Source organism: Balaenoptera musculus, chromosome 1 (genome assembly GCF_009873245.2).
Source record: "Balaenoptera musculus isolate JJ_BM4_2016_0621 chromosome 1, mBalMus1.pri.v3, whole genome shotgun sequence".
NCBI lineage: Eukaryota > Metazoa > Chordata > Mammalia > Artiodactyla > Balaenopteridae > Balaenoptera > Balaenoptera musculus.
This window is the reverse complement of record NC_045785.1, coordinates 36,002,811-36,030,307: the sequence shown is the minus strand read 5'-3', so window position 1 is coordinate 36,030,307 and position 27,497 is coordinate 36,002,811. Positions and strand designations below refer to the sequence as shown.

The window sequence follows — 27,497 nt, the reverse complement described above, 5'->3', positions numbered from 1 at the left end:
ACCTACTGTATAGCACAGGGAACTCTACTCAATTCTCTCTGGTGAACTAAATGGGAAGGAAATCCAAAAAAGAGGGGATATAGCTGATTCACTTTGCTGTACAGTAGAAACTAACACAACATTGTGAAGCAATTATACTCCAGTAAAAATTAATTAAAAAAAATTTTCTTTCGGGGCTTCCCTGGTGGCGCGGTGGTTAAGAATTCGCCTGCCAATGCAGGGGACAAGGGTTCGAGCCCTGGTCCCGGAAGACTCCCACATGCCATGGAGCAACTAAGCCCGTGCGCCACAACTACTGAGCCTGCACTCTAGAGCCCGTGAGCCACAACTACCAAAGACCGCACGCCTAGATCCCGTGCTCTGTAACAAGAGAAGCCACCACAATGAGAGGCCTGCGCACCGCAACGAAGAGTAGCCCCCCGCTCGCTGCAACTAGAGAAAGCCCATGCACAGCAACGAAGACCCAATGCAGCCAAAAATAAATAAAATAAAATAAATTAATTAAAAAAAATTGCTTTCGGGGGGAGGGATAAATTGGGAGATTGGGATTGACATATACATACTACTGTATATAAAATAGATAACTAATAAGGACCTACTGTATAGCACAGGGAAATCTACTCAATACTCTGTAATCACCTATATGGGAAAAGAATCTAAAAAAGAGTGGATATATGTATATAACTGATTCACTTTGCTGTACAGCAGAAATTAATACAACATTGTAAATCAACTATACTCCAATAAAAAACCAAAAAAAACCCCCAAAAAACAAAACAAAAAAGAACATCTGGTCTAATCCCCTCTTACAGAAACCAAGGCCCTGAAAGGTTTGTTTTCTTATCTAATCCATTTCCCCCAAGGGATCCAGCCACCACCATTCCTCCACAATGACTCAGACTTGAATGCTCACTCTCCCTTGATGGTTCCCTCTCCCAGGTCCCCAGGAACCTAGCAACACCAGGTCTGTGGCTCCTGTGCAGATCCATCCCACAACTGCCTCCTTCCCGCCTTCCTCAGCCCAACCCTGCTTGCGGATTGGGCTGCCCCAATAATTCTGTGGGTCTGCTTTTGAACCCTAACCACTAACTCTGTATCCCTCGGAAAGTTCTTTACCCTTTCAAAGTCTCATTATCATCATCTAAGAATATGGGAAATCAGACTAGCTCCTTCTTCATAGTGTTTCTGTGCCATGACAGTTACAAGTCCACACACAATGTTTGGCACAAAGGCAGCTCGTTAGCTTCTGCTATTGTTAGTCCGCAGGACAAAGTCCAAGCTCCTTGATGTGACTTTGGCTGACAAGACCCTTCACCGTCTGTCCCGTCTACCCAGCCTCACCTCCAGCCATTGCCACCATGTCCGTGAAGGCTCAAATCCCTAAGATTTGTGGGGCTAGGGACAAAATTACAAATGGATGTCCACATACCACACGTCTAAGATTTAGATTCCAAATATGTGACAGTTACTAATCATGGTATCAAGCTGTTAAATAAAATATATTCTATGCTCCCTTGAAAAACGATCTGGAAGGCCAGGTTTGAATTGACAATTCTGACTCCCGGAGACCCATGCTGGCCCATGGTGTAGGGAGAGCTAGCCCCAGCCTGCCCTCCCGTTCCCTTCCCACCCTGGTCCCAGCTCACACTGTGGGAAGCACTGTGCACACGTGTGCGGACTGCCCAGCTTACACATCCAAGTTCAGCTTACAGCCTCTGCAAACATCCCTCCTTGGACTTTGGAGTCGGCACAGGGAGGTGTGTTCTACCCTCAAGAGGACAGAAGTGGACTTGGCACCGCTGGGGCAAGAAATTCTGAGGTCTCCAGTACCTGGGGATGGTCTAGCAGGGGAGGATGGGACTGGGGTGGGCATTTCCCTCTGAGCCCTGAAGAGGGGGCTCAGCAAGGCAAGCACTGACCTTCTCAGAAGGTGCTCGCCACTGCAGCGAGCACAGTGTGCCAGGGGCTGTCAGTGCACTGTCCCACTGGCTCCTTGCAGCGGTGTATCTGGGAGCCACCCCGGGAAGCTTTCACCATCCCCATTGTACAGAAGAGGAAAATGAAACTCAGAGATGGGGCCTGAGGCAGAGGCATCCGTTCCTGACACTGAATCCAGTGCTGTTGCAGCGGCCCCACCCACACCAAAGGAGCAAGAGTGGGAGCGGCTGTGCTGGCTGGTCCGGGTGCCCGCAGCCTCTGCAGGGTCACTGGGCTGCTCCTTTATACTCCGTATGCTAGTTGAACCATACTTTTCATAATAAACCCCTTAGGTTATATTTGAGTTTGGCCATTATAATAACACTATAATAAAAACCTTTGTAGGCAGATTTTTCCTTCCCTTGGGTGATGGCTCCTGGTGCCAAGTGTCATTTCCTTTCCAAAAAGCTTGTCCCCAATTACACTCTGACTAGTAGCCTTTGAGAGCACCTGTCACTTGCACTCTTGCCAGAATCATGTATTACAATTTAAACACGTTCTCTGAAGACATGATAGGTGATAAGTGGCATCCTGTCGCCTTCACACGAATTTTCTGACTGCCAGGAAAGTTAAACATATTTCTGTGGTTAACTAGTTATATTTCCGTTGTTTACTAGTTATATTTCCTTCTGTGTGATCGGTTCAGTCTCCTGCTCATTAACTGCTGGGGTCCTAATGGTTTTCCTGTCAACTTTCATGATAATAACCATTTGTCATATTTCCTAAACATACTTTTCAAAGTTTTGTGGTATCCAGTCTTTTTTGGTTGTTGTTTAAAGTGTTCGTATATTATCAAATCTGATTTTTCCTAGCACTGCTGTCCCTTGAAAGTTCTCTTCCCTCTAGGGATGTGATTTCTATTCTACTTTCTTCAAAAGTACTACTTTCCTTTGGCTGTATTTTTATATTTTACTTTTTAATCTATTTGGAATTTATTTTGATGCATGCTATGAGGAGAGGGTCAAAAACCTTTTTGAAAGCTATATTTGGAAAAAGCAATGAACAAAAAGAGGAGTCGGCTTGGGGCTGGCTGTGTGATACCAACAGACAACTGAACGAGGCAGAGGCCAGGGACTGTTCAGTTTTCACTTTTTTTTATCAAGGAGAATGATCTCAGAACCTCAGAAAGAAGATCAAACATGGCTAAGAGGAGAGAGGTGCCCAGGAGAGGCAAGAGGGGAGCAAAAGGACGCAAGGGTCCGAATCTAAAAGAATGATCTCTGGGGCAACAGAGGAGGGAGGCGGCCTACTTGCGAGGAAAGAGCCCCCACTGAGAGTCAGAAGATCTGGGTTGGAATCCTGACTCTGCCACAAGCTCCTGCCTTCCTCTGGGTCTCAGTTTCCACATTTATTTATTCGTTTATGCATGCCAACTCTGTCGCAAACACTGCAGGCGGTGATGGGTGTACAGAGATAAACAGGACAGTCCCTGCCCTCCAGGGGCTTATAAGAGTCGATGGATAAGAGAACCCTTATGCATAACAGACTGATGAGTGTTGTGGGAGCTCAGAAAAGAAGCATCTCATACAGCCTTGGGAAGGGAAGCAGACAAAACATGGAGGTGTGAAATGGGCATATACTTTGGTATGCCCAGAGTGCAGAGTAATTTTGGGTGCAAGAAGGAGCGGTCAGGACAAGGAAGGGGTTGGAGGGCCCAGATCACGGAGCGCTATGCTATGGAATTGGAATTTTACCCTGCAGGCCAGTGGTTCTCACACTTGAGCCTGTATCCAAATCACCTGGAGGGCTCATTAAACAGACTGCTGGGCCCACCCCCAGAGTTTCTCATTCACAGCCTAAGGTGGAGTCCCAAAATGCATTTCTGACAAGTTTCCAGGTGATACTGATGCTACCGGAAAGGAGAAGGCACTCTGAGAACTGCTGCATGTGGACAACGGGGACCCATTAAGCAGGAGAATGAACCAACCAGACAGACACTTCAGGATGATTCTTTTGGATACAGGTGTGGAGAATGGATTGGAGGGAGGCCTGATTGGATGCAGGGAGATAGGAAGCTGCTGAAATAATCCAAGGAAGACATTCTTAAAAGGGAGAACCCCAGATCTGGAGGCTGCATGACTGAATAGAGAAGGCAGAGGAGATGGAAGAATTGAGCATGCTTCCCAGGATTTTAGCCATGAGTCTGTAAGGATCAAGGACTACCCCTAGAACTTACCATTGCGTACAGTACACCGTAAATGCTCACTGAATATTTGCTGACAAGTTGTTCCTTTAAAGTGAGGCACTGGATTTAGAGTCAGGAGGCCACTGCCATAGAGGGATAGGTTTGGAAGACAGACCGGAGAGCGTTGAGAAACAGAAGGGGGAAAATATGGAGATATGTATCGTGGACAGCTGATGACTCTTCCCAGAAACTTGAAAAAGAAGGGAAGGAGAAAGGGTGAATACCAGCTGAAGAGGGGGCTTTCTTTTTTTTTTTGGCTGCGTTGTGGCATGCGGGATCTTAGTTTCCCAACCAGGGATTGAACCTGCGCCCCCTGCAGTGGAAGCGTGGAGTCTTAACCACCGGACTGCCAGGGAAGTCCCTGGGGCTTTCATTTTTGTGGTGAGAGAAATGAAAAAAAAAAAATAGCTGAACAAATTTATAGATGTGAGAGGAAGATCCAGTAAAGAGGTAAGAAAAGAGATCAGTGAAAAAAGACAGTTCCTGAGAAGGTGGGAGGAGATGGCATCCAGAGCTGGGTCTGAGTTCACTTCTACCACTTAACTAGTTGTGTGATCTTAGCAAGTAACTCATCCTCTCTGTGCCTCAGTTTCCTAAACTCCAAGATGGGGCTCATAATAGTACCTATCTAACAGGGTCATGGTGAAAACTGAATAAAGGAATTCAAAGGAAGCTGGCAAACTGAAGATCTTAATAAATGACGTCTATGGTGAGGATGGTGGAAGGAGGAAGAGGAGGAAAAGAAGCAGGAGGAGGAAAAGGAGGAGGAATAAAAACAAGGATCATGAGGTAAGTAAGCACGAGGCTATGGATGACGGTGATGAAGAGGAGCACAGGGGATGATGACGTGAGCCCCAGTCCCTGAGCGCCTTTCATGGTGGGGGAGGAGCCATGGGCAGAATGCAGGATGGGGAATGTGCAGGGAGTCCTCCTGGCCCTCACAGGGGATAATGGATCTGTGAGAAAGAGCTGTGTCCACTGGAAATGGCTGCAAAGGAAATAGTGTCCAGGAGAGCTTGTCTCAGAGGTTTGGAAAGGAGACTGTGGGGTGCGGAGCATCGAGCTGGCTCAGCAGAGGCCTTGTCAAGCAGTAGGAGGCAACGGTGTCTGCCAGCCTCACCACGCTTTCTAGGTGCCCTGCACGGAGTCTCCCCAGAGGCAAGGTGGTGTCCACACCGAGCTCCTGCTAGGCAGAGCCCATCCTAAGGCTCTGCATCTCTCTCAGGCCTGGACAGAGCACAGGTTTAGGTGCAGATGGACGTTCAGTCCCTGTCTCAGGCCTGGTCCAATAAGGCCTCACATGCGGGGACCTGGTGGCCATTTGCCTTGTGCTAGATTGCTAGCCCACCCCTGCGGCCTTTCACCAGGAGGTCCACGTCTCTCCTTCCTCTAGGCCTGGTCTCTGACCCCCGCTTTTAGGTCACTTCCTAGGTCAGGCCCTACAGTCTAGACAAAGACTTCACTCCCTAGTGCAACTGGGCTTTTCTAATAGCACCACCACCAATAATAATAATAAAATAATAAACAGTATTCATAATTGCCACAGACAGAACTTACTAAGTGTCAAGCACTATGCTAGGTGCTTCTATACTTCATCTTGTTTAATTTTTAAACCAACCCTGAAAGATGGGTAGTACTACTCCTGTTTTATGAAGTCTAAGGGGCCTAGGTGATTTGTCTAAGAACCCAGCTAACAAGTGACAGGGTCTAAATTTAAACCCGAGTCTGTATGACTCCAAGGCCTAAGCTGCTTTCTCCTCTTCAACCGCGTTGTCTCTCAAATTCAAGGGCCCAGTCCCCCTGGGCGTGAAGTGGGGCCCTGGCCGGCCTCTTAGATCCCTCCGCCTTCCCCAAGGACTGAACAAAAGCTGGAAGGTCGGGCCTGGGTCAAGGCTGTCCAGGGGCCAACCCCTAGCCCTTGTCCTCTCCTCCCCGCCTGCTAGGTTGGAACCACACCCACCAACCCAGCCCAGGCCTCAGGCCCAGAGGCCACTCAGCAGTGAGGCCAGTTTTCCGGTTTCCCAAGTGAGGATGAAGAGGACTGGGAAGGCAGCTCCCCGGGGCTCTGAAGTGCTGGGTCACCAGCATCCTGGGGCACAGTGGGGGAGTCTGGCAGAGGCAGGGGACACAGCACGAGAAGCTCTGCCTCTCACGTGTCCCGTCCTCTCCAGGTCCCAGGGCTCCGTCCTCAGGACCGCAGACAGGGCGTCTCCAGCCTTCATCAAATACCAGGAGGATGCTCAGGGCACAGCACCTACTACACTGCATTATAACTCTAGTTCGGGGACTGTCTCTCCCATTAGACCGAGTGACTTTCTATTTCCAGGGAGCAGCACAGTGACAGCACAGAGAACACCTGACGATGCCTGGCAAATGAGTAAGCGCGTGGAGGGATGGAGCCAGATGTGCCTCTGAGAAGAACTTCACAAGAGCTGGAGGCCGCCCCTCCCTCCATGGCCCACATATACCTGCATCTCCATGTCCCCAGCTCCTCCCCTCCCCCTGACCTCAGCTTCCCCACTCAGCAGTCCGCTGGTGCTCCTCTGAGCTGCCCCGAGCACACAAGGCCTGCTGGGAACTCCTCCACCTGCGTGATGGCTTGGCCTCCTGGGATCTGAGAGATAAAGGGCCTTTAAAGGTAACTTGTTTAGAGTTAGCTGTGCTACTGCCCAGCGAATCAGGAAATCAAACAGCCACAGATGGTGACGAGGACAGCTCCCACGGGGATGAAGAAAGCATGGTTAGCTCTAGCACAGGCTGTTTTTGGGCTGTTTGGTCTTCCTTTCCTGTATCCTTCCCCTTCTCATACCCTGCCAGGACTCCTGGGAATCAGGAAGTTACACAGGCAGTGAGCGAGTGCTCACACCGCGAGCGGCAGGCAGCGGCCGTGACTGAGGCCTAATACCTGTCCCAGCCCCGCCCAGCTAGGCCCTGGCTCCCAAACACAGAGCTGCCTCCTGCCAGAATTCTGCAGGTGAGGCTCCAGACAGGTGCAGAGAGCTCTCCAGTAGCCCAGGGCTGCATGGTTAGGAACATAAGTGCAGGAGCAGGGCAAGCCTGCAGCTGGGCACCAGACAGGAGGGGGCCTGGAGAAGCAGCCTCTCCCACGTTTACCTGGGTCTCAGATCCCAGAGAAGTGAAGCAGGGCATGAGAGAGGTCCTGCGAAGGCATTAGCCCTGGGCTTGGGGTGGAGGAGGGCACTAAAGAGGCTTCCAGGTTAACCAAAAAGGGCCTGGGCGGGCCCACTCGGGCGAGGCCGTGGGCATCACTGGTTTTCCTCTGGCAGCTCACTCTAAAGGCCCAATTATCTTTGATTTTGGAGCCAAGGAAGCCTCATGAACTTCAGAGGACTCCTTCCCAGCTCCCCTCTCCCCTTTCCACTCACATGTCCCAACCTGGGAAGGAGTCCTCACCAAGGACCACGGGGCTGGTCCTAGATCCCTGGGCATGGCCGCAACAGGACACAGACGTCGGCACAATGAGCGTGTGCCTGAGCACGGCCCACACCTCTTCATCCCAACTGCTCCAGTTAGCTCCTTGAACAGGCCTGCCACCAAGGCCAGGCCAGGCAGTAAGCTCCTGAGTCTTTCAGGGAGAAGTGAGGCCCTGCTGTCTGCTCCCTGAGTGGCCTGAGTATACTGAGTCTTCCAACTCTAGTTGGCTTCCTTCCTTTTCTTCTTTCTTTCCTGACTCCTTTGGATGACTTGTAAGAGTCTTGAATTAACTGTCCTTGGTGTTCTTGGAAGGATCATGTGACAACACCCACCTGGCTGGCCCTGACCCACCCTTTGGCCTGGCCTCCTGATATGGGTCGCCTGTCCTATCCCAGTCTGCCCAGCAAGAAGCAGGATCTGGTGTTTGAGCCAATTCCAGATCATTTGTGGTGGCTGGGCATTGAGGGGTAAGACAAGCAAAGGGGATCAGGGCCCTGCCCTCCAGGAGCTCCTTTGACAGGTGTCGATGAGCAGAGGAAAGGATATGCCAGGAGGGGGTGGGAAGATGGGAAGATGGGCAGAAGGCAGGGTGAGGAAGCATCCCACAGGCTCTCTGGGGCTCCTCAGGGCAGACCCAATTTCCTCCCATTTCTCCCTTAAAGGTGCCTACCTGTGATCCCAATTCTCTTGCCTTCAAGACAAAGAGAAGGGCTCTGAGGACACTAGTTGCTCAGGTCCTAGGGTTCTGAAAACAGAGGGGTGCTCCCTCAGCCCCCACATGCCGCCTAGTGTGCGTGGGCAGCTGGCTTGCTCGCCGCTGGGGCTGGCTAAGGTCAAACCCTTTCCTCCCCTCTGGGGACCCTGGCTGCCACATTCAGCCTGGCTCTGAGATGGGCTCCCCTTTCCCCACTGTCCCACCTACCTGAATTTCTGGACCTGACTTCTGTCTTCGCTCTCGCTTGCTACCTACTTGACACTGCCTGCACTTGGCCTTGCTTGGGAAAAGGCTGTGGAGTTAAACCAAATTGCACTGAGACGTCCATAGGCAGGAGAAGCTGTTCCAGCCCCCCAGCTCTCCTATAAACCTCCAGGAAGAACAACTAGCTTCTTACTGTAGACGGAGCGCTGTCTGTCATCATTCCCCTCTGGTAAAAGGCTTGGGTATTGGAAGATGAATGGCCTGAACTCTGCAGTGCCCCTCCCCTGGGGTGGCTGGTGACAGCTGGTTGAGGGGAAAGGGGGAATGAGCCTGGAAAATTTGGCCCAGAGCTGAGAAACAGAGAACTCAGGAGGGGACTCACTGGGTGGTCCAGTAATGAGCAGTCTGACCCTACTTGGCCATATAAGCTCTCTAAATAAACGGGCCCAGACGCTTGCCTGCCTAGACCTATAAGTACAGAATCTGGCCATTCCCAGAGTGGAACCAGACTCAATGGCAGGTTGGGGACACAACCACAAGTCAGTGGTAAAAGCACAAAGTGGAGAGAGGTCAGGACTTACAAGTTTGGGAACTGGCACCCTCAAGTTGAGGGGTCTGCTATCCCTGTGGAATGGCCCCAGGGTCCAAATAAGGTCTTCTTCCCCTGGCTGGGAATGAGGGGGGACCCACACGACCACAGTCAGAGAGACCTCACAGAGGGTAAGAGGGACTTGGGGGGCAAGTAGAAAGTGAGGGCGGGGGCCGTGAAGATCAGCAGTAAAGCTGGGTCTAGCCGGGCGACAGCTCTCCATACCGGGGAGCTAAGGCCAGGGAAGGGCCCACAGGGTCTGCTGAGGAGGCACCTGGGGTCTGGCTAGAGAAGGCTGAGGAAGGACCTGCAGCCTGGGTCTCTGGAGGCAGGTAGCAGATAGCAGGCACATCAGCTCCAGGAGTCTGGGCCAGTGGCCTTGGCATCTCCTGGCCTCTCTGCCCCTTGGTTGCATCTGGGTCCTTAATGCTTCTTTTGAAAGGTTCCTACTTGTTCTTTGCCTGGTTCAGGGAAAGGGGCTGACTTGGAAGCTGGGCAGGGCCAGGGCAAGAGGGGAAGGAGCGGGGGCACAGGGAGCTCACCACTCTCTCCTTGTAGACGATGTACTTCAACCACTTGAAGTCCTGCCACTTGAAGCCAGCGAGGACAAAGAGAGAATCACGCTCATATTGCTCAGGCCGCTGCATGGCACCCTCAGGGTAGGTGATGCGCAGTGTAGTTTTGCTGCCCACGTCCTTCTCAAAGCCTTTCACTGGTGCTGAGTTCAGTCTGCAGAGAGTGGGCCCAGTCAGAGACTGCCTTGGGCTCACTGCATGTGGTCTGTAGCCCTGTGTGTGGGGAGGCACCATGACCCCAGAATACCCCAGGTGCAGAGGATAGGGAGCCCAGGCCACCTGGTGCCACCTGGCTTTCCATTCCAAAGCCTTCCAACCCAGGGTTCTTCTTGAGGCTTCTACTGACCTCCAGCCCAGTGGGCCAGATGGACAGACAGTTCTCAGTGGGCTCAGGGACCAGGACATGAAGGTGCCTGAGGCACTGCTTTGAGGAGCTCACCTGACCACAATGTCATAGTCATCGATTCGTGACCCCAGAGACTTGTTGGCAAGGACACCTCCATTGCCCACGATGATGCAGCGGCGGCAGCTGAGGCTGAGGGGACAGACGCAGAGACCTCTGGAGAGCTGTCCACCAGGTCTCCTCTCCCCCTGCCCCTTTGACCCCTGACCCCATGCCCTTGGCCAGGCATGGGCTGGGACAGAGGAGGCAGACCAGTGAGCTTCTGGCAGCATTTCTGAGAGGCCGGAACCACACTGTGGAGAGCTGGGCCACTCAGGGCTCTCAGATACCCCTGGTCCCTGACACTTCTCCAGGGAAACATGGGTGTGGAAGGGGCTTTGGGCACTAGCTCTGGGGTGGTGAGGAAGGAGCTCTGGTAAGATGGCATTCTGGGTTAAAGACTCCCCAAGGGTTAGTGGGTTTGGGCTGCCTTCAGGGGGAGAGGGAAAAGTGGGCTGAGCTTTAGGCCTACGCTAGAGAAGCAAGAACAGAGGAATGAGCCTGGAGGCTCCAAGACTCAAGGCTGGACTTATTTTTAACTCAGAAGCCCCCATGCACCCAGTAGCCACCTGAGAACCCTACTCATTTTGCTTCTCGCACCTCTGACCCTGGGGCTTCCCCCACCTAGGGTCTGTTGGCTTCAGAGCTGTCACTGCCTCCTGGATTTAAGCCCCTTCAGCTGCCCCAGCACCCAGCCACTCAGTCCCAGTGCTGAGCTGATTCCAGCCCAGGACGTTCAGTTCTTACCCTCGGATCTCTGCTGCCTGAAGACTGAGATGTCTTGCCAACTGCTTATAGCCCACGGGGGTGGCCAGTCCAGTGCGGTGGCCCCGCCTCCCTGCTCACCCACCCCAGTGTGTACGCGTGTGTGGGTATGCTGGAGAATCTGCCCAGGTCCAGGGAAGGCCAGCTGGGCCTCAGCCCCTCTGCACACGCTGGGCAGCCGAGGGGCAGGATAATGGGCAGTGAGTGGCTCACCTGTCCAAGGCAGGGGTCAGGCGGTACTCTTTGGTGACGGACAAGATGGCTTTGATCAGATTATCTGTGGACAGAGGAGGGAGGCAACTGTTAGAGGGTCGCTTAAGGGTTCCCATGAGATGTTTGCCGATGAGCCGATTTGAAGGCACATGGTCCTGGGGCTAGGGTGGACGTGAAGGTTGGGGAGGGAGCTCCGGACACAAGGCTGGGCCACTGGCCTAACTTTCTCCCTGAGATAGGAGATGGAGGCAGGAGAAGAGGCGGCACACACATCTCTGCCTGGAGCCAGCCCCCGGCACCCGCGCACAGCTCCTTCCTCAGGCTTCCCTGGCCCTTCCTTGGCAGTCTCGGCTGGCTGTCAGAGGCTCTGCCATCAGGCCCTGGGACATGTGCCCCCAGGTGTGGGCCTTGCCTGGGAGCTGGGGCATCTCAGTGTCCCCCAGAATGGCAGTGCCGGTCAGAGGCAGAGATCACGTGCTCACTTCTGTGCCCCCACCAAGCAGACACCAGGAAGCAAACAAGGAGCCAACCAGTGGTGAAGAGCTGGAGTGCTCCCAGCCAGCTCCCCGGGTCAGGCCACTCCGCCTCATTTTCTGATACCATCTTCCCCTCCCTTCCTCCCTCTAACACTGCTGACCTCTAATCCTGTTCTTGCCAGGCTGTCTCTACCTCCTTACCTCTTCAAGCCCTGTGGCCTGGCATCTGCCCACCTGCACTCCGCTCAGGCTACCCCTCAGCAAGGGCCCCGTGACCTCTGTGCTCTCAGATCCTGTGACCATATTCAGACCTCATTCTTCTTGACCTCTCTCTGGTTTTGGCAGTGATGACTGCTCTCCTTTCAAACTCTGGTATAATGAGAGCATTATAATATAACAGATAATGATATCAGCCTTGGACTCAAATCCTGGCTCTGCTGCTTATGAGCTCTGTGACCTCCGATAAATCGCTTACGTTCTTTGAGCTTTAGTTTCCTCATCTTCCAAATGAAGATGGTAATTCCCGCTGTGCAGAATTGTTAGGAAGGTAAAAAGGTAATGTACGTAAAGACCTAAAGATAAGTAAGTCGGTACAATCACAGTGAAAAGTATCTTAATATCAAGTAAAGATGTAGCTGTGCATAGACTAACATCTTGCAACTCTACTCCTAGGTGGAGAGCATCAGAAAACTCACACATTTGTTTAAGGAGACTTGTACAAGAATGTTCATTGCAGAACTGTTGGTAATAGCGAAATGTTGGAGGCAACCTAAAAGTCCACTGTAGGAAAATAGATTAAATGTGGTACATGGAATACTACACAGCAGTTGCAAAATCAATGACCTAGAGTTATGTGTACCAGTACAGACACACCTGAAAAGCGTAAGCAAAAAAATCAATTTGAAAAATACACACACACAAGTACGATATACAATACTGTTTGTAAAGTTCAAAAACATGCAAAAACCATGCCATATTTTAAGCAGATATATAAATATGCTGTAGAAATATATAAACAGGCATGGAATGACAACCAGGATACTGGTCTCCTGGAGAAGGCAGGGAACGGAGGGGGAAGGGCTACACAGAGCTTGAGTCGTATCTCAAGTTTTATTTCTGAAGCTGGGTACAAGAGTACGTGGGTGCTCATTATATGAGTTTTTATGCTTTTTTTATATGCCTGAAATACTTCATGTAAAGAAAGGATGCCTCTGAAATTAAACACAGCAACCTCATAATTCTTTTAAAAGATGGACTGGACGACACTGTCAGATGCAGCCAAGATGTCAAGTTAAGGACTGAAAAGTATCCTTTGGATCTCCTGGGGGCACTGAGCAGTTTCACTGAAGTGGTGAGGGGAGAAGATATTCTTCAAGAGTAAATGGTGAGTAAGAGGAGACAGGTGGCACGGGCAATCTTTCTAGAAGTCGAATGAGAAAGGGTAAGGAAACAAACCTTTAAGGAAATGTTCTGTACTAAGTGCCTTCAGATACACTTTATGGTGGGCCTCGGGGAAGGTCACAGGTCCCTTCCTTTTCCCACCTCCAATTTCACCTCTAAGGAAAAGCATATTGCTGCTAACTGGCCAAGGCCAAGGATATGGATTGGGTTTTTGTTTTCTAGGAGGGGAACCTTTAGCAGAATGGTCATAAACTATGGGGTGCTTTTTCTTGCTGGATGATGGGCTCTGTATCAGCCTTTCCTGCCCTTCATAGCTTAGCAGGATCAGAATATTGAGTGAGGATTTAGGAGAAAAGTTAGGCTGCTTGGCTACCTGCACCCATGAAAAAGGAGTTCTTCATGTGGTTCAACCCAACCCATGAGATTTGTCCTTGGAGGTTGACGGTCAAAGCTCCAGTTCAAGAGTATCCTTTTGCTGGCCACTGTCTTCTTTTCAGGGAGGGGTGGGCCGGCTAAGTAGAGGGTTCAGGCGTTCTTGAGTCTGCTGGCCAAATGATATCACCCCTTTAACAGTTATCTTATTTAATTCTGACCACAACCTAATACAGTGGTATTATTCTCTCCATTTAACTGATGAAGAAACTAAAGCAAAACATGTTAGTAACTTGTCCACGGTCACAGCTAATAAAGAGGTAGTACTGGGACCGTATCCTTCTATGTCTGACGCTAAAGCTGAAACCCTACCATGCCATGAAATAGGGCAGGAACTTGACATGGAAAGAGAACTGTTAAACTCTTAGGGATGGGAAAGTCTTATGTCAGGAACTGCATGGGTGAGGTCCTTGAGGCAATAGAAGGGGACAGTTCTGAGAGTATAGGGGGAAAGGTTAGCCTTGGACAGGATAAAAAAGGACTGGAGGGGAGGCTAGGTTAAGGTGAAAAACATCAGGAGGGGATGATGGAGGGCCCTGGGGGCAGTCGTCCGGATGGCCTCTATTTTCTCTGGGATTTCCCCCCTCATATCTAGTCCTCTAGCACTGCTGTCTCTGGCACCCCTTTTGTGTGGTCTCACAGCACAGTGTTCTTCCCTCATCAGAGTCCTTACTGCACTCCAAGTACCTGTGTCTGCATTAGACTGGAGCTTTCTGAGGAGAGGAACCACATCTGTCTACTCCACTGTTGTGTACCTAGCCCCTGGCAAAGTGGTGGTTTCTGAGTAAACATTCCACTAAAGAAGTAAGAAAAAAGGAAGGTCAGGAAAGAGGGAGAGAAGGTAGGGCATTGTTGAGAGGGGTGGATTCCCAGCAGGGAGACTTCTGAGGGTACAGCCCTGTCCTGACACTAGGGAGACAGCTTGGGGGATGAGATGTTAATGTAAAGTGGGGCAGGGTTCCCAACATACCTTGACCTTTGATCCCAAAAGGCGGCACAAATTCCCGGATCCTAGCCCACTTGCGGAAGGAGTCATCCAGGAACATGGGTGCTGGCTTGGAGAACCTGGAATACAACAGGGCTGTTGAGAGTCCCAAAGTGCACTAGGCTGCAGTGCTAAATGGCTTTCTGTCCATCTGCCTTGGCTGTGGATCCGCCAGAAGCCATCCTCCATGTTCCAGCATCTCCTCCCCACTCCAGCCTGCACATTGGGTAGCTGCTGTGCGGGGTCTGACAGGTCCTGTTCAGTGGAGCCTGAGTGTGGAGGAGCAGGCCTGGCCAGTCCTTATATGGCCAGCTGTAGGAGTGGAGAGGCAAGATGCACTCAGCAGGATCAGCACCTCAGAGCGGGAAGCTCTCTGGCAGGTTATCCACATGTGCATCCATCAAACAGTCACTGCTGCCCACGCTGTTCCTGCAATCTGGGAACACGGAGATGAGACACTGTCCAGTGAGCAGAAAAATACCCCAAAATACAGCCCGTGCAGAGAGACAGAATTTGGGAGAGAATGCTGGGAGGTGGACCACCCAGGGTGAGGAGGAAGGAGAATTCATGGTGGGAGGGCAAAGCAGGTGAACAGCCATAGGAGTTAGAGGTTTGACAGAAGAAAAAAAATCACAGTATCCTGCAGCTGGGAGGCAGGGCTGAGGGGAGGCTTCAGACAAGCAGAAGTCTGAGCACTTTTGCTGGCAGAGAGGAGGACCAAGGGAACACCAAGCTCCACAGGAGGTGGCGGAGGGACAAGGAGTTTACGGGGAGGGGGAGTTTTGGTCTGGAGGAAAGATGGGAGGGAAAAGGGGGAGAGAAGGAGTCATGCGGCAATGCCAAGTTGTGGAGAGAAAAGGCAAGCCTTGCTCTTCTTGGGAAACCGAGGAATGGGCAGGGCAGGGGGGAGGCTGGGGGTGGGGGATGGCCTCAGAGGGATGCAGAAGGAAGTGAGGGCAGAGTGAGAAGGGACAGGAGGAACCAAGCTCTTCAGAGATGCTTGGACAGCACGACTTCACTTGGAACCTAGCACCCTGATTTTGAGACCTTTCAGGGAACCTAGCAGCCCGGGAGATGGCCAGCACCTGGTCACTTCCTGTGTGTTGACCTTGTTGCGGGGTGTGCTTAGGGCCTTCCTGGCTGAGAACGAAGGTGTGGAGGCCTAGGCCTCTGTGGCTGACTCTTGTTTCTAACAGCCTGAATCAACCCACTGAAAAACTGAAGACTGGAGAAGGGGGCCTCCCAGCCCAGAAGCTAGAACTCACCGCCCCCCAGTGAACTCTAACCTCAGCATCCATTTCTCATTCCCATCATCACTAACACCATTACAATCACCAGACCAGGGGGAATAACAGCAGTAATCACTTGGAGGTCTATCATTACTAGAGATTTTGAAGTGAACTTGAAAGAGGCAGAAAACTTTCAACGCTGCTCCCTCCCCATCCCTTGCTGCTAGGAAGAAACTGTCAACACATGATAGCGTGGGAGGGCCATTCCTGCACAGCGGCTTTCTTCTGGGCTTCTGAGTTAGCACACTTCTCCTCTGTGTAGAAGGGTCACTCGTGTTTCTCATACCCAGTACACACAATCTAAGTGAATTAATACATTTGATGTTTTACCAGAGGCCCCGAGGATTCTGACCAGAGTCCACAAGGTCCCTGGATAAGCCTGGGGCAAGAACCTCTCCTGTGTCAGGACTGAGCTTATGAAAGTTTTGCAGTTTCTCAGTCAGGCATGGACATGATTTTATCTGCCTCCCAATATGTACTGCATGTCATATGCTAGCAAAATCTCCTAAGATCTAGCCAAATGGTCTCAACACATTTTTTCCTTGTCTTCTCTCTTCCCCCATCTTTTCAGCTGATGAGAAAGTTCATTATATTAATTTTTACTTAAATCACCCCCCCTTATTGGGCTTCCCTGGTGGCACAGTGGTTAAGAATCCGCCTGCCAATGCAGGGGACACGGGTTCAAGCCCTGGTCCAGGAAGATCCCACAGGCCGCTGAGCAACTAAGCCCGTGCGCCACAACTACTGAGCCTGCGCTCTAGAGCCCACAAGCCACAACTACTGAGCCCATGTGCCACAACTACGGAAGCCTGCATGCCTAAAGCCCGTGCTCCGCAACAAGAGAAGCCATCGCAATGAGAAGCCCGCGCACCGCAAGGAAGAGTAGTCCCCCCTCATCACAACTAGAGAAAGCCCGCGCGCAGCTACAAAGACCCAACGCAGCCAAAAATAAATAAATAAAATAAATAAAATTTTTTAAAACCCCTCATTTTTGGTGCTTATAAAGTGTTAATTTTGGAAAAAAATACAGATAGGCGTGCACACACACACACACACACACAAGTAAAAAATACTCATAATCCTACAACACAGAGACAATTAACCTTTGGTATATATCCGTACTGACTTTCCTTTTCCCATATTATTTTTTAGATTGCTCTGTAGACTACTTTTTTCACTTTATAATATTATGAAAATATTGCTATGCAAACGGACAGAACAAAAACCATAAGCGGCTGGTAACCTGATTAAAAATGACTTCCCAAAATCAAATGTACAAGGATACACAAATGAAAAAATATGCTGAAACCATTTGATTTTATATTTATATCTCTTTTCTCATAAGCTGATATCCTTGTTTATAGTGATAGTAACATAATTAATTATTTGCTTTATCCTAATATATCCACATATAGATACATATATAAAATATGTAGAATAGTTTCAGAATAAAAACACCAGTATTATTACTAATACTACCATTACTAAAAATGATTTAGGGAATACCCCACTAGAGAAATACAGATAAATTACTTTGCTTTTGCAGAATTATTTTGGAATAATCCTGCTGAGTTTACTTCATCAGCAGTACATAGTTAAGTTCATTTGTTTCATTTTGCTTTTGCTTCTAGAGTTTGCTTACCCCTCATATTAATTTAACTTTGTTTTATGATGATATAAAACTATAGAATTCCAAAATTAAATTCACAAAGCAAGATATATTCAGAGAAGTCAAACTTTCATTTCTGTGTCCGACTCCTGTTACTTCTATTCCCATATAGTATTCATTTTTATTAGTTTTTATTTTTTCCTTTTTTTTTTTGGTATAAGCAAATACATAATGTGTGTATGTGAATTCCTATTCCCTTCTTTTTCTTCTTCTTTTTTTTTTTTTTTAATTGGGGTATAGTTGCTTTACAATGTTGTGTTACTTTTTGCTGTATAACGAAGTGAATCATCTGTATGTATACATATATCCCCTCCCTCTTGGACTTCCCTCTCACCCTCTACCCCCCATCCCACCTATCTAGGTCACCACAGAGCACTGAGCTGAGCTCCCTGCGCTATATAGCAGGTTCCCACTAGCTATCTGTTTTACACATGGCAGTGCACATATGTCAATCCCAATCTCCCAATTTATCCCACACCCCACAGCCCGTGTCCACATGTCTGCGTCTCTATTCCTGCCCTGTAGATAGGTTCATCTGTACCATTTTTCTAGATTCCACAAATATGCGTCAATATACAGTATTTGTTTTTCTTTCTCTGACTTACTTCACTCTGTATGACAGACTCTAGGTCCATCTACATCTCTACAAATGACCCAATGTTGTTCCTTTTTTATGGCTGAGTAATATTCCATTGTATATATGTACCACATCTTCTTTATCCATACATCTATATTCAATAAAAAGGTAACATATACAGTTTTACCTTTTGATTTTTTTCACTATACAATATATCCTGGTAATTACTGCATAGCAGTAGAGGTATATACTTGATTATACTCCATTATGGTTATGTACATATATCATTCAATCAGTCCCCTGGGTGGTTTCCAGTCTGTTGTAGAGTAGGTACCACTAACAGTGGTTACAGTGAATAACTTCATGCATATATCTTTTCTATTTGCCAATGTATCTTTGGAATAGATTCCTAGAAGTGGGTTTACTGATCAAAGGGAAAATGCATATATATAATTTTGCTCCATATTGCCAAACTCCCCTCCACCAGGATCACACCATTTCACATTACCCACCAGCAACAAATGACAGTGTCGTTTTCACCACAGCCTCACCAATAGAGTATACTGTCAAACATTTCAATTTTGCCAGTCTGACAGGAGAGGAACAGTATCTCAGTGTGGTTTTAATTTGCATTTCTTTTACTATGTGTGGAATTGAACACTGTCTTATATATGGAAGGGCCATTTGTGAGTTTTTCTATGAATTTTGTTCATATCTCTTGCCCAGTTTTCCAAAAGGTTATGGGTTTTTTCTTCTTTTTCCCCCTAGCTTTATTATGATATAATTGACTATAATTGATATATAACACTGTATAAGTTTAAGGTGTACAACATGTTTTCATACACATATGTGACAATACGATTACTACTACAGCATTAGCTAACAATCTTCTCTCTTTTTTTTTTAAGCTCTTTATATATTAAATATATAAACCCCCTGAGATACAGTTACAAATATATCTCTATTGAGGTATAAATTGAGTTTATTTATTTACTTGGCTTGTGGTGTTTTCCTTTCTTGCTTTTTTTTTCCCCCTTTTTTACAACAGATTTTTTTAAAAAGTGTAGTCAAAGGGCCCTGGCAGTCCAGTGGTTAGGACTTGACGCTTTCACTGCCGAGGGTCCAGGTTTGATCTCTGGTCGGGGAACTAAGATCCAGCAAGCCGTGCAGCGTGGCCAAAAAAAAAAAAAAGTCGGGACTTCCCTGGTGGCGCAGTGGTTAAGAATCTGCCTACCAATGCAAGGGACACAGGTTCGCGCCCTGGTCCGGGAAGATCCCACATGCCGCAGAGCAACTAAGCCCGTGAGCCACAATTACTGAAGCCCATGCGCCTAGAGCCCTGCTCTGCAACAAGAGAAGCCACTGCAATGAGAAGCCTGCATACCACAACGAAGAGTAGCCCCCACTCGCCAAAACTAGAGAAAGCCGGCGCGTAGCAATGAAGACCCAACACAGGCAAAAATAAATAAATTTTTTTTTAAAAAAAGTGTCGTCAAATTTATCAATCTTTTCCCTTATTGATTCTGGGTTTTGAGTTTTAGTTTAAAAAGTTTTCTTCATTCCCAGGTTATATCTCTTTCCTGGTTAGAATCCCATCCACCTCTTTAGTCTCTCTCTTGCCAGGATGCTATACCCTCTTGTTCTATTGTGTTTTTGTCCCATCCATAAGGCAAAACCCAATCAGAGATTAATTGAATCCTACACTCTTGCACTTTATATACTCAAAGTGCTGCTAGAAAACACACACACACACAGACTGGTACCACTACAAACTCATGGACTGAGCCTTAGTTGGACCCTCACCTTTGCTCAGTAGCTATTCCAAACCTTCTCCACTCTCCATAAACTCTCTATCCTTTTCCAACTTTATCTAAGCAGATATCTCTTCTTTTTTCTCACTTCACAGACAAAACCAAGCCAATCAGGTAGGAACTCCTTCAGCTTCTTACTTCCTTCCCCTACCCTAGACCCATCAAAGCTGATCTCTCCATCACACTATGCAGCCCACTCCTGTTTGTTTCCCCCTAAGCATACAGCAAGCTCAGGTCTCTCCTACATGAAAACAAACAAACAAACTCAATACACTTTCCTGACCATGTACCCATGCTACCAGTCTCTCTCTTTATCCTTTCATGGCAAAACCTCCATAAAGAGCAGTGGATATTCTGTCTCAACTTCCTCATCTCCTATTCACTCCTCGATCTACTGCAATCTGGATTTTATTCCTGAGACTAGTTGTGTCCTACAAACCATGCACTATTTGTAGCTCCCTGAACGTGCCAGTCTTCATGCATTTACACATGCAGTCTCCGCCTGAAACGTACCCCCTCTCACCCTTCCCTGTATTCCCCAATCCCTTCCCTCTCTATTTGCCTGGAAAATCCCTTCTCATTCTTTAAGTTCAGATGCTGCTTCCTCTGAACAGCCTTCCCCCAGGAGGTGGCTCAGTGCCTGCAGAGGCCTTGGAAGCTGAGCGGGGGGGTGCCATAAACAACAGGAAATGGGGTGTGGTGATGGTAGAGGTGGTGTATGTGTGCGTGTTTGTGTTAATTCTGCAGGCGGTCTGGGCAGAGCCCCATGCTACACCTGGAAGAGAATTCAGGGGCTTCTGTCCAGAGACCAGTGTGCCAGTTTGGGGGCCCAGCCAGGGTGGAGGTGGCCCTTGAGGTGCAGAATAACTGGCCAGACTAGCAGGGGTGTGCAACGCCTGATCTGCTTGCCCTGGCCAAGGGGGTAGCGGGGGCAGGGTGGGGCAGGCTCCAGCAGACAGGCTCCAGCCCGCCAGCTCTGCCAGCTCTGCCGATAGCCCCAGCACACAAAGCAGCCTTGGGATCAGGTTTCAGGAGGGTGTGTGTGAGTGCGTGAGAAGGAACAGGGGAAGGAGGAGGCAGAAGTTGCACGGGGACCTGTGCGTCTTTTCTTCTTGGATCCTAGAGCATAGCAATGTGGAGAGTTGAGGCTCTAGGAGGGTACATGCTAAGGGTGGGTCTGACCCCTGTGCCTCTCATAACAAGGCTGGACCCCAGGACCCATGAGGCTGCCCTGCCCACAGGCCTATAAACTGAGAGAGGACGATGACTCGGCACGATGGTCAGTCTGCCAGCCAGGATGGGCAACCCAGGACCCCCAAAAGGGATTTCTTAGTTTCCAGCAGGAAAGCTAACTGAGTCTTACTAACTGGGAGGGGAGTAGTTCTTTGTGGGTACCAGCAGACCCAGAGTAGGATCTTTCTCTTAGTACCCACCATCCCAACTGAAAAAGGTGCCTCCAGATGTGGGTTTGCTGGATTAGGGCAACACACAGTTTCAGCTCTCCATCTGTGCCTGTTTGGTTGTGTGGCCAGCCTTCTGGCCACAAGAGCCCAAGCAGCCCAGGAGACGAGAGGAAGGCAGAGCCCAGTAGTGGGTCCTGAGACCAGGGGCCACAGCACATCAGTCTGCCAGATTCAGCCACAGGCCTTGGCCCAAAATGAGTGAGACTGTCATCCAGTAGGGTGAAAGCCAAACCCCAGAGATCCTCCTTTCTAGAACCTGCTCTGGGAAGTGGTGGGGTGGATGAAGCAGGGGGACACACGTTTTCTAGAATCTACCTGTTCTTGTTTGGGATCTCGCTGTGGCAGCCCCACCATAAATGGCCCTGCACAGTAAGACCTTGGTATATGTCCAAGCAAACAGGATAAGCACTTTGTCAATGCCTTGTCCAGCTTATGTCTTGCTGCCACTTCTCTTGCTGACCCACCTGAATGGGTCCCATGCGAGAGCAGGAGTCTGAGGAGAAAGGGTCATGAATATGCAGGGCAGGTGGGTCTACACCCTTCGAGAAGAGGCAGAGAAGACAAACAGCAGGTATCAACCAACAAGTACCGTTCCAAGCAAGAGCATGAAGTGCCTGCCTTCAATCCTATGCAGGACCAGATGGAGCTGGAGGACACAGCCCCATCCAACAACTGCTTGCCTGCTCGGGGTCAGGTTCCGTGCTGAGTGCTGGCTGGGGACCTAAGGTAAACTAGCTTTGGTTCTTCTCCTCAGGAGCTAATGGTAGACACAGGTAAACAAATAACCATAAGAAAATAAGTCTGCACATCCTGTGTTTTGGAATAGGGAGGGGTATAAAGGTCTCAGACCAACTTAGGGGTATAGCAAAATCTTGAAGGAAATGATGACAAAACCAAGCTGAGCCTTGGAAGACAAGTAAATGTGAGCCTCTTGGAGCATGGTGGGAAGGGTATTCAAGGAGGAGGGTCGTGCAGACAACGGCACAAGAGAGAAGAGAACCAGAAGCAACCCTCCCTTCGAGACAAGGAGAGAGACTGCTAAAGCTGCCAGGGTGGAGCAGCACCTGCCAAGGGCAGGGGAGCTTCAGGCTGGTCCCCCACCCGGTGACCTGCCCTCTAGTCCCACCCAGGCAGGCACAGCAATGTGTGAGGAAGGCCCGAGTGGGCGAGTGCATTCTGACTGGGTGTAAACATAAGGCAGCTGAGGGGCAGGCTCTGCACAGAGGGAAAAGGCCGGGGCAGGGTGTGCATCAGCGCAGCCAGGGTTGGCCTGATGCCCTGAGGCAGTGTCAGAGCCAGTTTCAAGGTGGACCATCACTGGCATCTTGGGGCACTCAGTTCGTGCTCTTTCTTGTTAGCACCTTGCAGTGGATATCTGCGTCCCTTCCCCCCTTCTTCTGTAAAGCACCTACTTTTCATTCCATATGGTCCTAGTTGAGCTGACCCCCACCACTGCTGCTGGGATGGGCGCATGGTCCAGGCTGGCCAATTAAGATACTTCACCCCTCAGAACCACAGTAACTGGCTCAACAATGGGCACCTGATCCAAGTGGGATGAATCAAATTCTTCTCTGGGATTTAATATTTGGACACTAGGGTATATGGGAGTTTCTCTTTTTCTCCAAGATAGTGAGCTGTAAAGACCATGTAAGCCTAGAACAGTGCTTGTGCAAACCATGGCCCAGAGGCCAGCTGCCTACTTGTATGAATAAAGTTTTATTAAAACACAGCCACACTCATTCATTTACCTAATGTCTATTGTTGCTTTAATGTTATAACAGCAGAGTTGATTAGTTGTGACAGAGAATATATGGCCTGCAAAGCCGAAAATATTCACTATCTGGACTTTTAAGAAAAAAATTTGCCACCCCTGGGCCTAGAACTGCTGGAGCTATCTTCCGTGGCTACACAGAGAAACTGTCTACAGCACAGTCAAACCCAGGGAAAGCAGAGCCAAGACGTGGGGAGAAAGACACTGTTTGAGTCCTAGTTCAGGTGGGCCTGAAAATAGTTCAGCCCTGAACTTAACAGGTAAGTAAGCCAATCAATTTCCTTTTTGCTTGAATTAGTTTGATATGGATTTCTACCGACTACAACAGCTACTAGAGGATAAAGTTTAAGCTCTTTCGTCTGGTTTACAAAGCCCCTGTGATCTGACTCTCCTGTGTCAACCTCCCCGCCTCAGATACCCCCTCTCTTCTCCTCCCTTTCCCTAAGCTCTAGCCATATCCAACTACTTATAGATTCTAGAATCTGCCAGGCTCTTTAACACCTCCATGCCTTTCCACTTGCTGTTCCCTTTGCCTGGAATTCTCTTCCCCATCTCATTCGCATGCTGAATTTCTGCTCCTTCTTCAGCCCAACTCCAGCGTCTCTGCCTCTGCACAGGTAGGGTCTTCCCTGAGCCACACAGGGCTGACGGAGCCTCTCCAGGTCCCCACTGTTCTCCGTGTACCTTCCTGGCACTGACTGCACACTAATGTGCCTGTTCCCTCCCCGGCACACAGCCAGGATGCAGCAGGTGCTCCGTAACTGACTGCTGGCTGGAAGAGGGAGGAGCGCTCAGGGTGATCGGTTCCACAGTGTGGATCTCCCTGGGCCAGTGCAGGTGGAGTTTCTGCTCACCTGCGGAGCTCTGAGGACCGCCTTGTGCGGCACATCATGGACACTTTGATCTCCCTGCTCCGAAGGGCCAGGCTTCCAGTGATGTCCTTACTGTTTCCTAGTAAACCCCTCCTGGTCTGAAATACTGCCAGCTGCTGCCCCTTCGCCTGCTTAGGGACTTTGGCCACATCTGTGTCCAGACAGGCTGGAGCCACATGCATGACGCGTATGACAGGCAGGGAGGCCTGCGATGAAGGAGGCTCTCAAGGGGGCAGTGCCTGGGCTCCTGCTGACAGGGTTCCCGTGACTGCTGACAGCCTGTACCCAGCGTGGACCAAGGAGGAAGGGAAGGGGCCCGACTTCCTGGTAAGGGGATGGGAGAGTGGGAAGGCGAGGAGAGAACGGCGAGCTGAGAAGCCGCTACGAGAGGCAAGCACACCTCCCCCAGTGACAGCCTGGACAATGGCCAGAATGTCTACAGAGGCCATTTAACCCAGAGCCCAAGGACACGATCCAATCCCCAGTGTCCACCCTCCAGCTCTCCAATACGCGCTAAGCCCCAGCCTATCCCAGGTACCGCGCGAGTCACTGGGAATACGACAATAAACAGCTCAGAGTCCCAGCTTCGTGATTAATGGATGAGGCAGCCAAATACACACAGAGGCAATAGTGAAACATATGACAAACGCCACAATAATGAGAGTAATAACAGCAGTTTATAGGTACTGAGCTCTTGCAATGTTCCAGACACTGTCCTAAGTGTTCTATGCTTGTCGTCCTATTTCATCCACACAAGAGCCTCATGGGTCGGCACAATGTACATCCATACTTTTATTTATGGCACTGCCTTCGGGATACATGAAAGTCACTGGACCCTTCGGGAAGCGCGCCATCAGGGATGGAGAGGGCAAAACCAGACGACAGGGTGTTGCGCAGGGAGAAAAGCGAGAGTGTTTGAGAGAGAGGAGGTGATCTCTGTAGAAACGTGGTAGTGGAGGAGAGGACAGAAAGGGACCGGGAGCTGGTGAGCGAAGCAGGAGGCAGAGACCCGAGCCTGCTTGTACTGGGGGAAGGAGCCCGCAGAGAAGGCGGAGGGAGGGGGTGCGAGCGACAGAGAGGCAGCAGTGGAGAGGCCCCCAGGAGGCGAAGGGGACCGGATCAGAGTACGGGGAGAGGGACACAGAGGGCAGGGTGCCTTTTCCCTGGGAAAAGTGGGAGCACGCGAGGGTGGCGACCCTGATAGGTGCACTGGGAGCTGGGGGAATCTCATTTCTCCAGGGAATCTCTAGGGTTTGGGATTACGAGTGTGCAGGTCTGGACTGTAGGAACTGATGAGTGGGAGCGGTTTGAAGCAGTCACTGTGGTAAGTCAACCAGGGACGGGACTGCTGAGCAGTGCTGAGCACTGGCAGAGGCTGAAGACCAGGACGCCACTGTGGGGCCAATACATGTATTCGTGTGTCTCTGTTAACAGTTCAGCAGCCCAGAAACAGAGGCAGGAAAAGTGGCTGGATCAATTTCACCAAGTTTGGGCACTGCTTTATAAGGTGAGCTGGAAGGACAGGAGCGTGACAGAACTCAAACAGATGGTGAGAATACCAATGATGATGGATAGGGCCGTGGTGGAGGGGTGGTGGCTCTGGCTTTGATGGTGAGGAAGGCCAGGCCAGTGCAGTTGATCAAGAGAAACCTAGGAGTCATTCTTTTCTTTTTTAGTCCCATTTGCCCCGGATCATCACATTGTACAAAGAGAAACAGCTATTTTATAAACAATCCTCTATCTTGCCAGTTGGATGGAGTCATTCTTGACTCATTTCTTTTTCCTGTCTGTCTCTCATCTGGGTCATCAGCAAATCCTGTTACTCTCTAAACATAATGTGAATCCCTCCACTTATCTCTGTCTCCGCTGCTACCACCCAGGTCCAAATCATCACCTTGTGGCTGCTGCAGTGGTCAGTGACCAGCTTCTGCTCTGGCCCCTCATTCCATTCTCTAGAAAGGCCAGAAGCATACTCCTAAATCATCAACCATATCATGACATTCCTCTGCCTAAAACCGTCTCACTGCCCTCTGAACAAAACCAAACTACAGATGACAATGACTAATCCTCCTCACCTGCCTCTCACCTCATTTCAGGTCCTCCTCCTGACTCACCCTGAAGCAGTATACATTGGCCTCCTGTCCAGTCCTTGAATACAACAAACATCACTCTGCCTCTAGACCTTTCCAGAACCCCTCTGGACCTTCCCGAGGCTGGCTCTTCGTTTTCATTCGGATCTCTGTTCAAATGTCACCTCTTCAGAGAGGTCTCCTCCGACCCCTCTGTCAAGGGTGGGTTTCCTCCTCCTGTCTCTATCACTCACCTTTGTTTTATTTTCTTCGTAAACATTTGGCACCATTTAAAATTATCTTGTTCATTTGCTTACTCTCTCTCATGTGTACCAGTTTATTATAATTGGAGAATGCAGGCTCTGTGTGACTAGGGATCTGCCTATTTTGTTCACGGCCATATCCCCCAGCACCTAGAATTGTGCCTTGCATGGTTAGGTAGGTGCTGAATTAATATTTATGAAGTGAGGTCAGAGATCTGCCTCCCACCAAATCTACAAAACCACTGGCATCTGCTCCACTTTTCCTCCTTTCCTCTTGATAACACTGAGGAAGCATCCACTCAGCTACTGAAGATCAACCTCTCCTCATGTGCAATGTCTTACTATGTCAATCAGAGTAGAGGGTGAAGTCCTTACAGGGGCCTACAAGGCCATCCATGATCCCAGACACCTCCCTCCCCCACCCACTACCATCCCTCTTCTCACTCCACCACAGCCATACTCCTTGCTGCCTTGGGGCCTTTACTGGAGCTGTTTCCTCTGCCTAGAACACTCCCCTCCAGATACTCAGCTGGCTAACTCCCTCACCTCCTTCCAGTCCATACCCAAACTTCGCCTTTCCCATGAGGTGAACCCTGACCATCCTATTTAACACTCAACCTGCTCCTATCACTTTGCCATACTGTTTCTTTTTTCCCCACAGTATTTGTCTTGTTCTAATTTACTAAATAATTTGCTTATAAGTTGTTTATTGTTGGTGTTTCCCTATTAGTATAAAAGCTTCATAAAGGTAAGATCTTGAGATGAGGAGATTGTCTTGGATCATCCAGGTGGGCCCTAAATGCATTCACAAGTGTCCTTAAAAGAGAGAGGCACAGGGAGATTTTACCACATACAGAAGAAAAGGCAATGTGACCTCAGGGACAGAGACTGAAGCGATGCCAGCAGCCACCAGAAGCTGGAGGAGGCAAGGAACGGATAACCTCCCAGAGCATCTGGAGGGAGTGCAGCCCTGCTGACACCTTGATTTCAGCCCAAAGACGCTGATTTTGGACTTCTGGCTTCCAGAGCTGTGAGAGAATAATTTGTTACAGGAGCAAAAGGAAACTAATACAGGTACATTATTTTCTGAGCCCCATAGGAAAACAGAATTTCCAGAAGGGTTCAGCCATTTTTTTCTCTGCTCAGAAATGAGACGACATGACAGTGAATGAGCAGCAGCTGTGCTCTCAGATGAGACCCTCTACCTTCAGAGAAGGGGGCTGAGGAAGGCAGCCCGGGTGAGGGCACAGGGGCAGTTGTTGCCGACCACCACTGCTTACAGTCCCAGGAAGGACTGCAAAGAAAAGGCTGGAAAATGT

The 27,497-nt window shown here is 49.6% G+C and overlaps 1 protein-coding gene across 1 annotated transcript in view; it reads right to left on the bottom strand.

The window, feature by feature from the left end:
- Positions 1–27,497, bottom strand: part of ST3GAL3 (ST3 beta-galactoside alpha-2,3-sialyltransferase 3) — a 205,220-nt gene that overhangs the window by 13,637 nt on the left and 164,086 nt on the right. The window contains 5 exon segments of the mRNA XM_036867514.1: positions 9,098–9,184; positions 9,648–9,834; positions 10,120–10,215; positions 11,101–11,164; positions 14,380–14,474. Of these exon segments, the coding sequence (XP_036723409.1) occupies positions 9,098–9,184; positions 9,648–9,834; positions 10,120–10,215; positions 11,101–11,164; positions 14,380–14,474 (529 nt within the window).